This window comes from Berghia stephanieae, chromosome 3 (assembly GCF_034508935.2).
Source record: "Berghia stephanieae isolate SIO BIC M18660-M18661 chromosome 3, UCSD_Bste_1.3, whole genome shotgun sequence".
In the NCBI taxonomy this organism is placed as follows: Eukaryota; Metazoa; Mollusca; class Gastropoda; order Nudibranchia; family Aeolidiidae; genus Berghia; species Berghia stephanieae.
In genome coordinates this window covers 64960591-64975335 of record NC_088362.1, presented here as the reverse complement: position 1 = coordinate 64975335, position 14745 = coordinate 64960591, and the positions used below count along the sequence as shown (strand labels likewise).

General features: G+C 34.5%; 1 protein-coding gene across 1 annotated transcript in view; it reads left to right on the top strand.

Moving 5' to 3' along the window:
- Positions 1-14745, top strand: part of LOC144968208 (E3 ubiquitin-protein ligase listerin-like) — a 57410-nt gene that overhangs the window by 19815 nt on the left and 22850 nt on the right. Inside the window, exons 10-16 of the mRNA XM_078906328.1 lie at positions 110-937; positions 1958-2189; positions 4414-4556; positions 6178-6253; positions 9012-9156; positions 11303-11480; positions 13052-13324. Coding sequence (XP_078762454.1) covers positions 110-937; positions 1958-2189; positions 4414-4556; positions 6178-6253; positions 9012-9156; positions 11303-11480; positions 13052-13324 — 1875 coding nt within the window. The remainder of the gene's footprint in view (positions 1-109; positions 938-1957; positions 2190-4413; positions 4557-6177; positions 6254-9011; positions 9157-11302; positions 11481-13051; positions 13325-14745) is intronic.

Here is a 14745-nt window from a genome sequence, read left to right as displayed (position 1 = left end):
CCATCGTTTTATTTTTCGAAAATTTGGTCTTTTCTAATGGTAGAATTAAAGAGAAAAATTCTCACTGAAGTTGATTAAAGGAATATGTTATTCATTTTTTTATTTTCAGATCCTAGTAGTTGTGGAAGCTTCCCTGACAGATCCCAAATCAACTCTGGCCAAATCTCCTTTGTATCATCAGTTAACTCCATTGTTCACTTTTCTAGAAAATCAACATCCTGACATAGAAAAAGAGTTCTGGAGGGAATTATCCGTATTCACACGTGACCACCTCCTGTCCTATTTCACTGCAGAATGGGAATCTGGTTCAGAGAATTTGAAAAGTGCCCGACCCGTCAACACATTCTTTACTCGTCTTTCATCTTTGGTCAAAGGTCTTGTATTTCAACAACCACAATCTGGAGATGCCAAAAAAGATAAAGTCAGATTCTCAACACAGGAATATTTTTCAGACAAAGAGATGATTCAACGTAAAACAGAGAGAAAGTCTCTATCTCAAAGCATGGAAAACTTTATTTCAGATCTTCTAGTTACTTCATTTTATCTTGCTGCTGAGTTTGATGCTTTAGAATATTTTCACTTGTTCAAAAATGTTTCCATGATACATTTTCCAGCTGAGGCGGCAAGGAGACTCAATGATCGGGCTGATAACTTCAAACAGGAAATCTTGGAGGAGTTGAGGTCCAAGCCTAAAGTGAAAAATGTTGAAGGTTTGGAAACAGATGAGAAAATGCAAAATCTGTACTTAAAAGATGGCTCAAATGAGTTCATGAATTTCTTGTATTCGTCTCTGCTAAAATTCATCATGGATGGGGAACAGCAGTCAAATAAAAGGCCTAACATGGAGTTTACTGAAGACTTAATCATTTCCTCGTTCAGCTTGCTGCAGTATGTGGATGAACGAGATGCGATAGAGTTTTTGACTACAGCTACAAAGGTAAATGCATGCTTGTAAGACGCTCTCCTTTGGCCGTCTTAGTCTCTGGTTCGACTCCTATTGTGCTCCCTATAAAATTGAGTCCTTGGGAAAGGCTCTTAACTCACATTCTTCTACTAATCTCAGATGTATATGCAGTGCCTGGGTGATGATGGTGTTGTCTCTATTGGAAAAATATTGTAATAGTGCCATAGCTTGGCCTCCATGTTAAATGTTGCTGTTGGCTTGGGATCTATTGTAAAATACCTTAGCACGTTAGGTGGATATTGCCCTACGTGAAAGTTTTTTTTTTTCTTTTTAAATGTTCGTATTTATAGTAAAAAACCCACATTCTTTGTATTGATAAGGTTTGAGAAAGACTGCCAATTTTCATCCGCACCCCCTCTCTCTAAAGAGAAAGAGAGAGGGGAGGGAGAGAGACTCCCTCACTAAGTGAAAGGCAAATCACAATGAAAATCTTGTATAAATTGTTCAATATAAATGTAATTAAATACTTTCATTGAAAGCAGTAAATAGAATTTCATGAACTATTTAAATCAATTTTTTTGGGATGGTTTTGACTTTAAAACTAAATTTTTGTCTTCATCTGTATCATGGGGACATCCATCGGATTGATTTTCAAGATCACAAACATGGTAAAGACTTGGATCTAGTTTTAGTCAAAACCACAGATTTCCACATTGTACATATAGATGGTCAGGGAATATATTTCTGTGTACTAGTCAAAACCGTAGATAACTGCATTGTAAACATAGATGGTCAGGGAATGTCCTTATGTGTACTAGTCAAAACCATAGATTTTTACATTGTAAATATAGATGGTCAGGGAATACATTTCTGTGTACTAGTCAAAACCGCAGATAACTGCATTGTAAATATAGATGGTCAGGGAATGTCTTTATGTGTACAAGTCAAAACCATAGATTTTTACATTGTAAATATAGATGGTCAGGGAATGTCTTTTTGTGTGTAGTCAAAACCATAGATGTCCACATTGTAAATTTGATGTTCTCTCTTCAGGCTTTATCATCGGCATCATCACTAATCATAATGTGTCAGTTTATCGAACACCTGATTTGGCATGTGGAATTGATTCCAGCCTGTGCAAAGGTTCTTGCTACGTCTGATATCCATGCAAAGATCTCTGAGATTGCTGCAGGAAATGCAGGAGTAGATGGATTGAGTGTTGATGAATCCCAGTCACCATTCATTTGGAGGATGATGACATCCTTTCTGACTCATCTTGGTCAAGGTAAATCCAGTATCTAGCCTGTATTTATAGGGGAGGCATGACGCCGTTTAGTCAGATGGATCCACTTTACTCTCTGCTGAACACATCATATTCAATCTACACCTATTTGTGGATTTGTAGTAGATGACATATTTTCTTATATTTGACACGAATTGAAGTAGGTTTGGTCATATTTTTGATTATGGGTGACCCAGATTGCATTGGCATTGTGTCCTTGGATTAGGCATTTTACACAAATGTCTTATTTCACTTAGTTGTGAATTAGATCCTGGTTATTTGCAGTGACAGGTATTAAAACAGTTTTAGTACATAAAAGGATCTTGACAGGAAACTACTAGTCAATGAAGCATTTAGAAGTGTGCTGACTAGGGTTTATCTATGGAAACGTTTTATTTATTTATATTAACTCATTTATTTATTCTTTTCATTATTTATATTTTAAGTTATAAATAGTAATATTATTCCATCATATATTATTGTAAATGTGTGGGATGAATGAGTCATCTGTTACAATATTATACCATCGTTTATTGTAAGTGGGTAGGATGAATGAGTCATCTGTTACAATATTATACTATCATCTATTGGAAGTAGGTGGGATGAATGAGTCATCTGTTACAATATTATACTATCATCTATTGAAAGTAGGTGGGATGAATGAGTCATCTGTCACAATATTATACTATCGTTTATTGTAAGTGGGTAGGATGAATGAGTCATCTGTTACAATATTATACTATCATCTATTGTAAATGGGTCAGATGAATGAGTCATCTGTCACAAGATTATACTATCATCTATTGTAAATGGGTCAGCTGAATGAGTCATCTGTCACAATATTATACAATCATCTATTGTAAATGGGTCTGACGAATTAGTCCTCTGTTACAATATTATACTGTCATCAATTGAAAGTGGGTGGGATAAAATAGTCCTTTGTAACAATATTATTTACCTAAAGAAGAAAAGACACATTCTGAAATGACGTTCAAAATTCATGTCGTGTGACTGAAGGAAATTGGTTTTAACTCTCTCTCTCTCTCTCTCTCTCTCTCTCTCTCTCTCTGACCATTTATTTGATGAAATGTTTTACCAATCCAGCATAAAAATCAATTTTTTAAACAAAATCTGTAAAAGACGAGCTGACTATTAATCAGGAGATCTGACGTTCGACCCCCGATCGAGGAAGACTGATTTTTGGGATGCTTTTTTTTTTTACTTGTATTATTCTTTCTTGCCCTGCCTGGCACTGTTTCGTTTACACTTTTTTCCGATATTTATCTGACACCAGTGCCTCCTTCCTAATTTGTCAATAGGAATAGGTACATACTAGACATTGCTTTGTTCATCAAAATAAGCCACAGATCTCAGCATTAACTTCTCACAACTATATCTTTAAAATTATTCCAATTTTGGGAAAAATGTTAGTTGCATCACAATGACTGGGTCGTTGTTCCTATAGTTGGTAAGTATCAAATTAAGATGTGAAGAATATAGGCATTAAAATTGTCCCAACTATCTGGAGCCTCTGTGGTGTAATGGTTGCACGTCTGACCGGTAATCAGGTCTGAGGTTCGATCCCAAGTCGAGGTCACTGATTTTTGGGGATTTTTTTTTTTTCTTGTATTTTTCTCTCTTGCTTTGTCTGGCACCTTTCACGCGCACTTGTCCAGTTCTTTATAGTTGGTAAGGAGAGATTTAATTCAAATGTTCGGGAAGGCATTGATGGCATCTATTATTCTTTTTTAAAAAATTATTTTAAACTGCCATTCTCGTTGCTTTTTAAGCATTGAACAAAAATAATATAACGACTTGAAAACCAACACAAAATACTTAAAGTAAAGCAGAATGTTTCGGGCTCAAATTCTTCAAGGCCTTTTCTCCCATCTATTAGAATTTTATGCAAAAATATTACCATTTTAATTGGTTTTGGTATTGGCTGAAGAAGGGTTTTAATTCTGAAATGTTGCGTGTTAAGTACTTTTTTTTTTATTTTGTGAAGTTATTATACATCTTTTTTATTAAAAAACTGATTACAGTCCACACTTTCTTTCGTTTCATGTCGTGTCCCACATGTCAAGTATCACTATTGGCTCATAATCTTTTGTAGAAAAATATCAACATATTTAGTGAAATTTGTTCTTCATAAAAACTCAACGTTGATTTTTTTTTATCTATAGGTATCCAGAAGCTAAACTTTCTCTTCTTTCTCTATATTTCACAGGGCCTTTTGTTTCCAAGCAGCCCCTGGATGCAGTGATTAACAGTTGTATCACAAGTTTGGAGTTATATCAGGAGACGAGTCTATCTCACGAATATCTCTCTGGATTATTGTCTGTTATTCAAATTTCCTTCCAAAATAACCTGGTAGGCTTATTGTTATTTTCCCTCAATGGAATTTTCAGTTTAAAATGTCACAAGCAGATGAGGGCGACATCAATTTTTTTTTTACTTTTTACGTTTACTTAATAATTTGTGTTGCTATGTGGTCTTGTGGTATGACTCAACTTTCGGATCGGAAGGTCCTGGGTTGAGTCCTTGGAAAAGGCTCTTTACTTACATTCTCTCACAGTACTCAGGTGTACAATGAGTAGGAGGTCCTGATAGTTCAGTTGATAGAGCTCTTGCTTTGATATCCCTGTCCACCTTGCCTCTAATAGGTATCTGGGTCTGCTAGATCTAGTGCAAGTATTATTTGTATACCAGGAAATATTGTTGGGCAGGCAGGTCTATTGATTTTTTGAAACTATTCTTTCTTATTTGATCCCTTGGGATTCCCATCAACAAGGGTTTGCCATCCAACTCTCTCTTAGATCATCCTCTTCAAGGGATTTTATGTCCCTCAAATTCCTCCAGCGGCTTAATGGCCGTCCCCTTCTTCTCTTTCCTTGTGGATTCCTTGTCAAAGCCTGTTTGTTTATGTGATTTGTTGTCAGAGAGTGTGATTAACCCTTTCCTTACCAGCCATTTTCAGAATTTTTCCCGAAATTTCGCACCCACACAACACAAAAATAGTTTTTTCTTACTCAAACAGAAAAGCAACAAATACATTCTATGCATAATATTGATCAGCAAAATGAACTGTACAACAAAGTGTCACATTTTTATAGCTAAAATAAAACATTTTTATTTAAATTATACGATTTTAAGAAGAAAGCTGAATGATAAAAGTGCTGGTTTGATCGTAACGAATGTGACGATTTTCCTTTGGTTGGTAAGGAGAGGGTTAATGGCCTTCCCCTTCTTCTATTCCCTTGTGAATTTCTGGTCAAAGCCTGTTTGTTTATGTGATTGTTGGGGCAGAGGGTGTGACCAATCCATTCCCAATTTTGTCACGGATCAAAGACAGAACAGATTCTTGGTTTGAAAGTACAAATATAGCTTATGTTCTTTAGAATGACAACAATCATGATTATATGTTTTGTCTTCCTCATAATCTGAGATGTCTGCAGATTGTCCAGAACAGCGCTTCTGCACTAGTATTCATGAACTGTAGGCGTGATTTTGCCAGACTTCTGCTTCATGACCTACAGTGGCTGCCTGTTGAGAAAAGGATTTGATTCAAAGCTTTCATTTTAGTGTATTTTTGTCTTGAAAGTCCTCCAACCCCCCCCCCCCCCCCCCCCTCCATACCTTTCGGAACTAATTGAAAGATATTCAAAACCCTTTCCCTTATTTTCAGCCAGTGATTTGACCAAATTAGTTGTCCCTCGAAGACACCCTACCACAGAGCATTCGTGGAAAAGAATCTTTTGTCTATTTTAAAAAATTCCCTTAAAACTTATCTGTTTTTATTTAAGCAGATGGTATGAGAAGCAAGATAGGTGTCAGGTTTGTTGTGTGTGTGTGTGTGTGTATATATATGTGTATGTGTGTGTGTGTGTGTGTGTTCCAGCCAAAGTAATTTGTAATTTAGTGTCTGATGTCTCGGAGGTACAACACTATATAAGTTTTCAGCATTATTATCCCTTTTAAAATTGGATTTCAGATGAAAGGTCATACCAAATTGTCTGACATGATGTCAAATCTTTTATTTCTTGCTTGTGGATCTGACAAACTTTGTGGTAAGCAATACTTATTATTAAATTTCATAAACCCCTCCCACCCCCTGTTTTTTTCCCCCAATATTTACTTTATAACTGCACAATTTCAATCGTTATGGATCCTCCTTGTCCTGGGTGGGGATCCTGACCTCCCATAGTGGGCAGGGAGGTACATGCTGTGTCTTCTATCCCCCCATACCCGTTTTCCAATTGTTTCCTGTCATTGTCTTGGAATGAGATTACTTAGTTTTATCCTGATCCTTGGGGAGATCCTTGGCTGGGAGGGAAACAGTCGAATGTATAGTTATAGTTTTGGGAGATTATATTTTTTTCCTTGTAAATCATCTCTCTGTTATGCATTGTATGATGTTTAGTTTACATATTATATTATATGATTGGTAAACATTTGAGTGTATTCCTCTTAGTTGGGACCTGTGCTTGTGTCTGGATGAGACTTTTAGGTGATCTCAAACTAAGTACTTTGACGGTGTGCTCTTGGAATCTACATGTTCCCTATTTGAACCAGTTCCCCTTTGTCTTACCTTTTCTTTTGTACTTTAATTGTAATTCTAGAACTTTTTACTATCCCATTTTCTTCCTTTTTACTGGCGCTGATATGACCTTAATGTGTTGCAAGCACTGTAAAACCCTTAAAAACAAAACAAAACAGATCCTCCTTGTCCAAAGCAAACAACTATTTGCATCAATATTTGCGATCTTATTAATTGTTTGAATCTCCCCAAAATGCTCAGCAAAGAAGGTAAACATGGCTCACTGGCACTGTTAATCATGAACCACTTATTACACGTTTGGAATTCATCTTAAATATTTTTTAAAAATAAAGATTTAAATAATTTTATTTAGGGCGAGGGGGGTTACTTGACCATAATAGAGGCAAAAAAGAAAATGTGATGGCACCCTTATTCATTTCATTTAACCAGTAGAAATTATAAAGCAAAAATTCTGTCACAGAGAGAACCTTTCAATTAAGTGGTAGTTCAGATAAGACAGTCCTGAGATTGTATTTGTTTGACTCATACATATATATATATATAATATATATAATATATATAATATATATATATATATAATATATATATATATATATATATAATATATATATATATATATATATATATATATATATATAATATAATATCATATATATATGATATATTAATTACTTCTCTTTAATTCATTTATAATTCATTTATTGATTTAATAATTTATATATTTATATTTATTTATTTATGTATTCATTTATTTATCAGGCCTATAAATCTTCCGAATATTGTCGGATTTCCGACAGTACGATTTTGCTCTATATATTCTGTCAAGTGCTAATATATAAAAAAATAATAAATAAAATTAATAGTAAAAATAAAATTCGTAACTTCAAAGAACAGAACCAACAAAAAGATAATAAAAGAGTTTTATTTCGTTCCTCAAAAAAATCAGATTTTATTCTGTTTCGAACGCTGACTTAAAAAAAAAAAAAAAAAGAGGAAAAGAAACTTTTTATTTGTTGCATCAAAGACAAATCAAAACTAGACCATCTATCAGTTAGCTATATTATCATACCACCTACACGCTCCGCTAGACGTGGATGTAGTCACTGCCTGTCTGCCAGCGAGAGAGGGCTGTGCAGTTCGTGCGAGTCGTCTAACACACACCTAGTCAGTAAATGACTAGCAAGCACACCGTGTGTCGGACTGGGCAGTTTCTCTCTATTTTGCTTCCGACATACATGCATTTCTCCGTCTCTCTTTTTTCCTTCCTATGGATTCTTTGTTTGAGTCTAGATGTCGATCGGAAAAAAATAATGCGAAATAATTATTTTTCCTCGAAATATATATATATATTCTTCCTCGAAAGCTCTCAGCGGAAATATACTTTCCTCACGACTGTGATTCTTTTAATTTTTCTCTTTCCTCCTTCACACACGACACCTCTTCTTCTTCATTCTTCTTCTTCCTTTTTCTTCTTCTTCTTCTTCTTCTTCTTCTTCTTCTTCTTCTTCTTCTTCTTCTTCTTTTTCTTCTTCTTCTTCTTCTTCTTCTTCTTCTTCTTCTTCTTCTTCTTCTTCTTCTTCTTCTTCTTCTTCTTCTTCTTCTTCTTCTTCTTCTTCTTCTTCTTCTTCTTCTTCTTCTTCTTCTTCTTCTTCTTCTTCTTCTTCTTCTACTTCTTCTTCTTCTTCTTCTTCTTCTTCTTCTTCTTCTTCTTCTTCTTCTTCTTCTTCTTCTTCTTCTTCTTCTTGTCTTATAAGAATTAATCCAAATAAACGAAAGAATCAGCTGAAAAGTTTAACAAACAAACAGGAGTGAAGATACACAGCTTCTCGTGTCAAGCACTAGATAGACATCCTTCAAATCTTCCTTTCATTTTACAACTAACTCAGACCTGGGTCCAGAAATGTGTGTACTCTCTCAAATAATTGGGATTTTTTTTTTGGTACCATAAAATAAGGAACTCATTATAAATGAGTTGGGGAAAGTGACAGGATTTGACTAGTCAATTGACATGTCATATCTGTGTTGTGTTTATTAATTAATCCATATCTTTGTCCTGTTGGTCTATTTTTACGTGTTCAAAAAGTTCCGACAATTTTTTCAACTATTTACAGGCCTCATTTATCTACTACTTCCTTCCTTCATTCATTTATTTATTTATTTATTTATTTATTTATTTATTTATTTATATATTTACATACTTATTAAGGTATTCATTCACTTTTTTCTTTCTTTCTTTATTTCTACATGTAATATTTATTGTTTGACAGTTGAAACCACTGGCAAGTTGAAGACCGTTATATCAGCAGGATTTGGTTTGATCGTGTCAGATCTGCCGTCACACAACCACCATCTTCTCGAAGTGTGTTCTACAATCAGGAACTGGGTGTCCACTCAGTTAAAGACCATTGACGAGTAAGCAGATTTAAATAAGTTGTTAGGCCTTTTTGCTGAGATGTATTTACTGTAATCTAGTATTTAAACAGCACTATGGTGATTTGTGATCGAAATTTAATACAAGTTTGAACAATCATAAGGTTTGGGCTAGTCTTCTTGTAATTTTCTTTTTGTGAGTAAAGCAAAAAGTAGTTTATACCCCTTTCCATTGCATAGTAGTCTGATTGAAGCAAAGAGTAGTTTATCTCCCCCCCCCCCTCTATCTGATTGAAGCAAAGAGTAGTTTTTCTCCCTTTCTTTGGCATAATAGTCTATGTGAAGCAAAGAGTAGTTTATCTCCCTTTCTATTGCATAGTAGTCTGATTGAAGCAAAGAGTAGTTTATCCCCCCCCCCCCCCCCCCCCTTTCTATCTGATTGAAGGAAAAAGTAGTCTTTCTCCCTTTCTTTGCATAGTAGTCTGATTGAAGCAAAGAGTAATTTTTCTCCCTTTCTTTTGCATAATAGTCTGAGTGAGCAAAGAGTAGTTTATCTCCCTTTTTTATTACATAGTAGTCTGAGTGAAGCAAAGAGTAGTTTATTTCCCTTTCTACTGCATAGTAGTCTGAGTGAAGCAAAGAGTAGTTTATCCCCCCCCCCCCCCCCCCCTTTCTATCTGATTGAAGGAAAAAGTAGTCTTTCTCCCTTTCTTTGCATAGTAGTCTGATTGAAGCAAAGAGTAATTTTTCTCCCTTTCTTTTGCATAATAGTCTGAGTGAGCAAAGAGTAGTTTATCTCCCTTTTTTATTACATAGTAGTCTGATTGAAGCAAAGAGTAGTTTATTTCCCTTTCTACTGCATAGTAGTCTGAGTGAAGCAAAGAGTAGTTTATCTCCCCCCCCCCCCCCCCCCTCTATCTGATTGAAGCAAAGAGTAGTTTTTCTCCCTTTCTTTGGCATAATAGTCTATGTGAAGCAAAGAGTAGTTTTTCTCCCTTTCTTTGGCATAATAGTCTATGTGAAGCAAAGAGTAGTTTATCTCCCTTTCTATTGCATAGTAGTTTGATTGAAGAAAAAAGTAGTTTATCCCCCCCCCCCCCCCCCCTTTCTATCTGATTGAAGGAAAAAGTAGTCTTTCTCCCTATCTTTGCATAGTAGTCTGATTGAAGCAAAGAGTAATTTTTCTCCCTTTCTTTTGCATAATAGTCTGAGTGAGCAAAGAGTAGTTTATCTCCCTTTTTTATTACATAGTAGTCTGATTGAAGCAAAGAGTAGTTTATTTCCCTTTCTACTGCATAGTAGTCTGAGTGAAGCAAAGAGTAGTTTATCTCCCCCCCCCCCCCCCCCCCTCTATCTGATTGAAGCAAAGAGTAGTTTTTCTCCCTTTCTTTGGCATAATAGTCTATGTGAAGCAAAGAGTAGTTTTTCTCCCTTTCTTTGGCATAATAGTCTATGTGAAGCAAAGAGTAGTTTATCTCCCTTTCTATTGCATAGTAGTCTGATTGAAGCAAAGAGTAGTTTATCCCCCCCCCCCCCCCTTTCTATCTGATTGAAGGAAAAAGTAGTCTTTCTCCCTTTCTTTGCATAGTAGTCTGAGTGAAGCAAAGAGTAGTTTATTTCCCTTTCTACTGCATAGTAGTCTGAGTGAAGCAAAGAGTAGTTTATTTCCCTTTCTTTTGCATAGTAGTCTGAGTGAAGCAAAGAGAAGTTTATTTCCATTTCTACTGCGTAGTAGTTTGAGCAAAGCAAAGAGTAGATTATTTCCCTTTCTATTGCATAGTAGTCTGAGTGAAGCAAAGAAAAGTTTATTTCCATTTCTACTGCATACAGGTACTTGCCCGTAGGCTTGCAAGTCCCTGGTTTCAATTTCACTGTGAGTGCTTCAAAGTTTGGTCCTTAGAAAAGCCTCTTTACTCACATTCTCTCACCGCACTCAGTTGTAAAATATGTATCTGATTGGTAACAGCTTTATCTCCATAAAAAACAAAAACAAATTATAATAATATCTAACAGGCATCATGTTTCGTCCTACAAGTTAATTTATGCTGTTGAATTTTAAAACCTCTTGTAAAGCATGTTTGAGCATATCTATAGTGGGTATTGTTCTATATGAAAACACAATTATAATATTTATTTATTTATTATTGAAATATCTATTATTATTTATTATATCATTTGTTCTATATAGCCTGAATCGTGTCTCCGAGACAGTTGAATGGCTTGTATCTGTTGTAATCGCCTCTGATGGAGACTGGGATAATGGTGACTCTACTACTGAGGATAAAGAAGAAATGGAAAAGACAGATAGAAAGGTCCTAGATAACCTTCTCAATGTGGATCCTTTTTATGTTGATGAGCTCACTGATGTAAGTCACCTTTTTTGTTTGGTTTCGTATTTATTTGCTATCTATCATCTGTTCAGAGATAATTATTCAGTTTGTTCTTGTATTGTGGGATTCTGTTTTGTGTGCGCTGGCCTAGTTGTTTACACAGTAGGTGATATGCTTGAATACTAATCATATATCATCATCATCGTAGTCGTCATCATCGTTGTTGTCATAATTAAATTCTTCTTCTTCTTCTTCTTCTTCTTCTTCTTCTTCTTCTTCTTCTTCTTCTTCTTCTTCTTCTTCTTCTTCTTCTTCTTCTTCTTCTTCTTCTTCTTCTTCTTCTTCTTCTCTTCTTCTTCTTCTTCTTTTTCTTCTTCTCATTACTATTGTTATTATTATTATTATTATTATATATTATTATTATTATTATTATTATTATTATTATTATTATTATTATATATTATTATTAATTATTATTATTATTATTACGTAGTGTTTTTATGCACCTCCGTTGACGGTGTATCTTAATGGATCATGTTTATACACCTCCGTCGTGCCACCTAATTTCATCAGCGATACTGTGTTTCTTATTTGGACATTCCGAAAGTTATATTGTGACATCTGTAGGATGGTTTTGTTAATAAATTTTTATAAGAATATTAATGATTTTAAAAAATGAAATCTGAAACCAGAAAATAGAAGTTGCTTTGAAGGTAAAATAATGTTTTAGAAAGACCTTATTAAATGTGATGAACACTCAGGTGGCTCCGTAGTGCAGTGGACAAGCTGTCAGACTTTAACCTTGAAAATACCTGGTTCGATTCCCATTGTAGACATTTTTATTTTTATTTTTTATGTTTCCTAAATGAGAAAAACATCATTTTTGGGTTTTTTTCTTTTTTTTTTTTTTTTTTTTTTGTTTTTTTTTGTTTTTCAAAAGCTTTTTATCAAGTTAAAAAAAACAAACTTGGATTTTAATTTTCTAAAATTATTTATTTATTTGAGATCAGTATTTGTGTGCCATGTTTCTTTTTACCTTTGATTTTTAAAATTTATTGTTATTTTTCTTTAATTTATTATCATTGTATAAACGTACATCGGTAATCACTAAGCAGCGTGCTAAACTACAATCTAAAACTATTTAAACCTCATGGACGTATGCAGCAACTTTTTCATTAATTAACCATCATTGCCGACAGAGGTGCATCAAAATGGTGTGTTTTTGTATACCTCCAACGGAGGTGCATAAAAACGCCACCTTATTATTATTATTATTATTATTATTATTATTATTATTATTATTATTATTATTATTATTATTATTATTATTATTATTATTATTATTATTATTATTATATTAATTAATCATCATCATCATCATCATCATCATCATCATCATCATCATCATCGTCATCATCATCATCATCATCATCATCATGCCATTTATTAATATTATCATGATCATTAACATGATTATTATTATTATTATTATTATTATTATTATTATTATTATTATTATTATTATTATTATTATTATTATTATTATTATTATTATTATTATTATTATTATTAAGAATCTCATTATTATCATTATGACAATTCACTAGATTATCAATGAACTTTACATCGATGGAAGAGTGTTTTATCCTTGCCAAAAAAACAACGGGGACTCTGATCAAACTGCCATGGCACTCGAACTATTTTCATTGTTATCACTTTACAACTTGAAGACAATCAGAACCATTCACGGACTTCAGGAAACAGAGGAGGTTAATCCTAGGATTGTGATACAGTCTTTGACAGACAGAGAAATGAACTGTCTCGTCCAGATTACAGCTTTTCTATTTGTAATGCATTCCAGTCAAACAGAAGATACAGTGGTGAGTAATTCAACTGATTCTAAACAAAAGAATAAAGCCAAAATAGATGAAATGAAATAAAAATTCCCTTCCTTCAATCTCAGGTGAAATAGTTTTCCAATGTTTATTTGGAGAAAAGATGGAAATAATCCAGACATGAGCGACGGTGCTTCACTACACACAAGACATAGCGATGGTGCTTCACTACATACCAGACATAACCTGGACATAGCGACGGTGCTTCACTACACACCAGACATTACCCAGACATAGCGATGGCGCTTCACTACACACCAGACATAACCCAGACATGACTGGCTGGGTGCCATAAGCCATTCAACTCAATCCTGCATGCCTGGGGACAATGTTAGCCTTTCTGTCCTTCATAAAAAACCAGTAAAAAGCCCGCAATTTCGCGGGGAAAGAACTATTTTCATTCGATATTGCCAGAATCATTTTCTTGATTAGCTTGATTACGATTAGATGCACATTTTAATTGATGTGCTTGTCATTGCTGCCATGCTTTATTCGGCATGATTTTAGTTTATCAGTCAGTAGATATCAATATCAATAAGTCGCAAGTCTTAACCACGCTTTACTTGGGGGTGCTTTGCACTACCTTCAATACTTCACAAATTAAAATGGCGGCCGAGAATCAAAACAATGGTCAAATTAGGAAATTTTAAACTTTCACAAATCTGTCAAGGTTTGTTCTAGTTTTTAAAACGCTTTTATATGATGACAAATTGAATAAATAAATGCCTGACAAAAGATCAACGGTAAAAATACAAATTGAATGAATACTGGGGATGTAGGAGCTTTCGGAATGTCTCCCCTTTACTTAACTTATGTGAGGTCAAATGAAAATCTGAAGCGGATGCGATAAATATCAAGTCCCCGAATCTGTCTACTTTTGGTTTGTTTGGGCTGTAAGCTAGACAGAACCAATTGACAGTTTGCCGAAACGTTTAACTAAATATTTCCCAGGGCAATAATTATCACATCGATCGCATAAAAACGACAGTAATATCAGCAGTAATATTAGTTGATGTTGTTAATCGGTGAAACTTGTTTAAAATTTCTGTAAATCCGAATACCGTTATGTGATCAAGTGAATTATATCACTATGAATGCCACGATTTGCTGAAAAATGCCAATCTGACAGTTCCTAGCAAATACCCCCCCCCCCCCCCCTTGCTCAGGAATTTCTCTACTTGATGGACACCCCCCCCCCCCCCTTTTTTTTTTTTTTTTCTTCCACACAACCACATTCCAAAACACACATATACACACAAATATAGATAGTATGCGCTTGGCTAAGAAGCTCATAACATTGCCATCCCGAAGTATAACGGACCAACACACAAAACTGTGTGTCTCCATGAAAGTTTATAGTCGAGTTAATACAGTTCAGTGAGCATTACTCATAAACGCGGATGGCA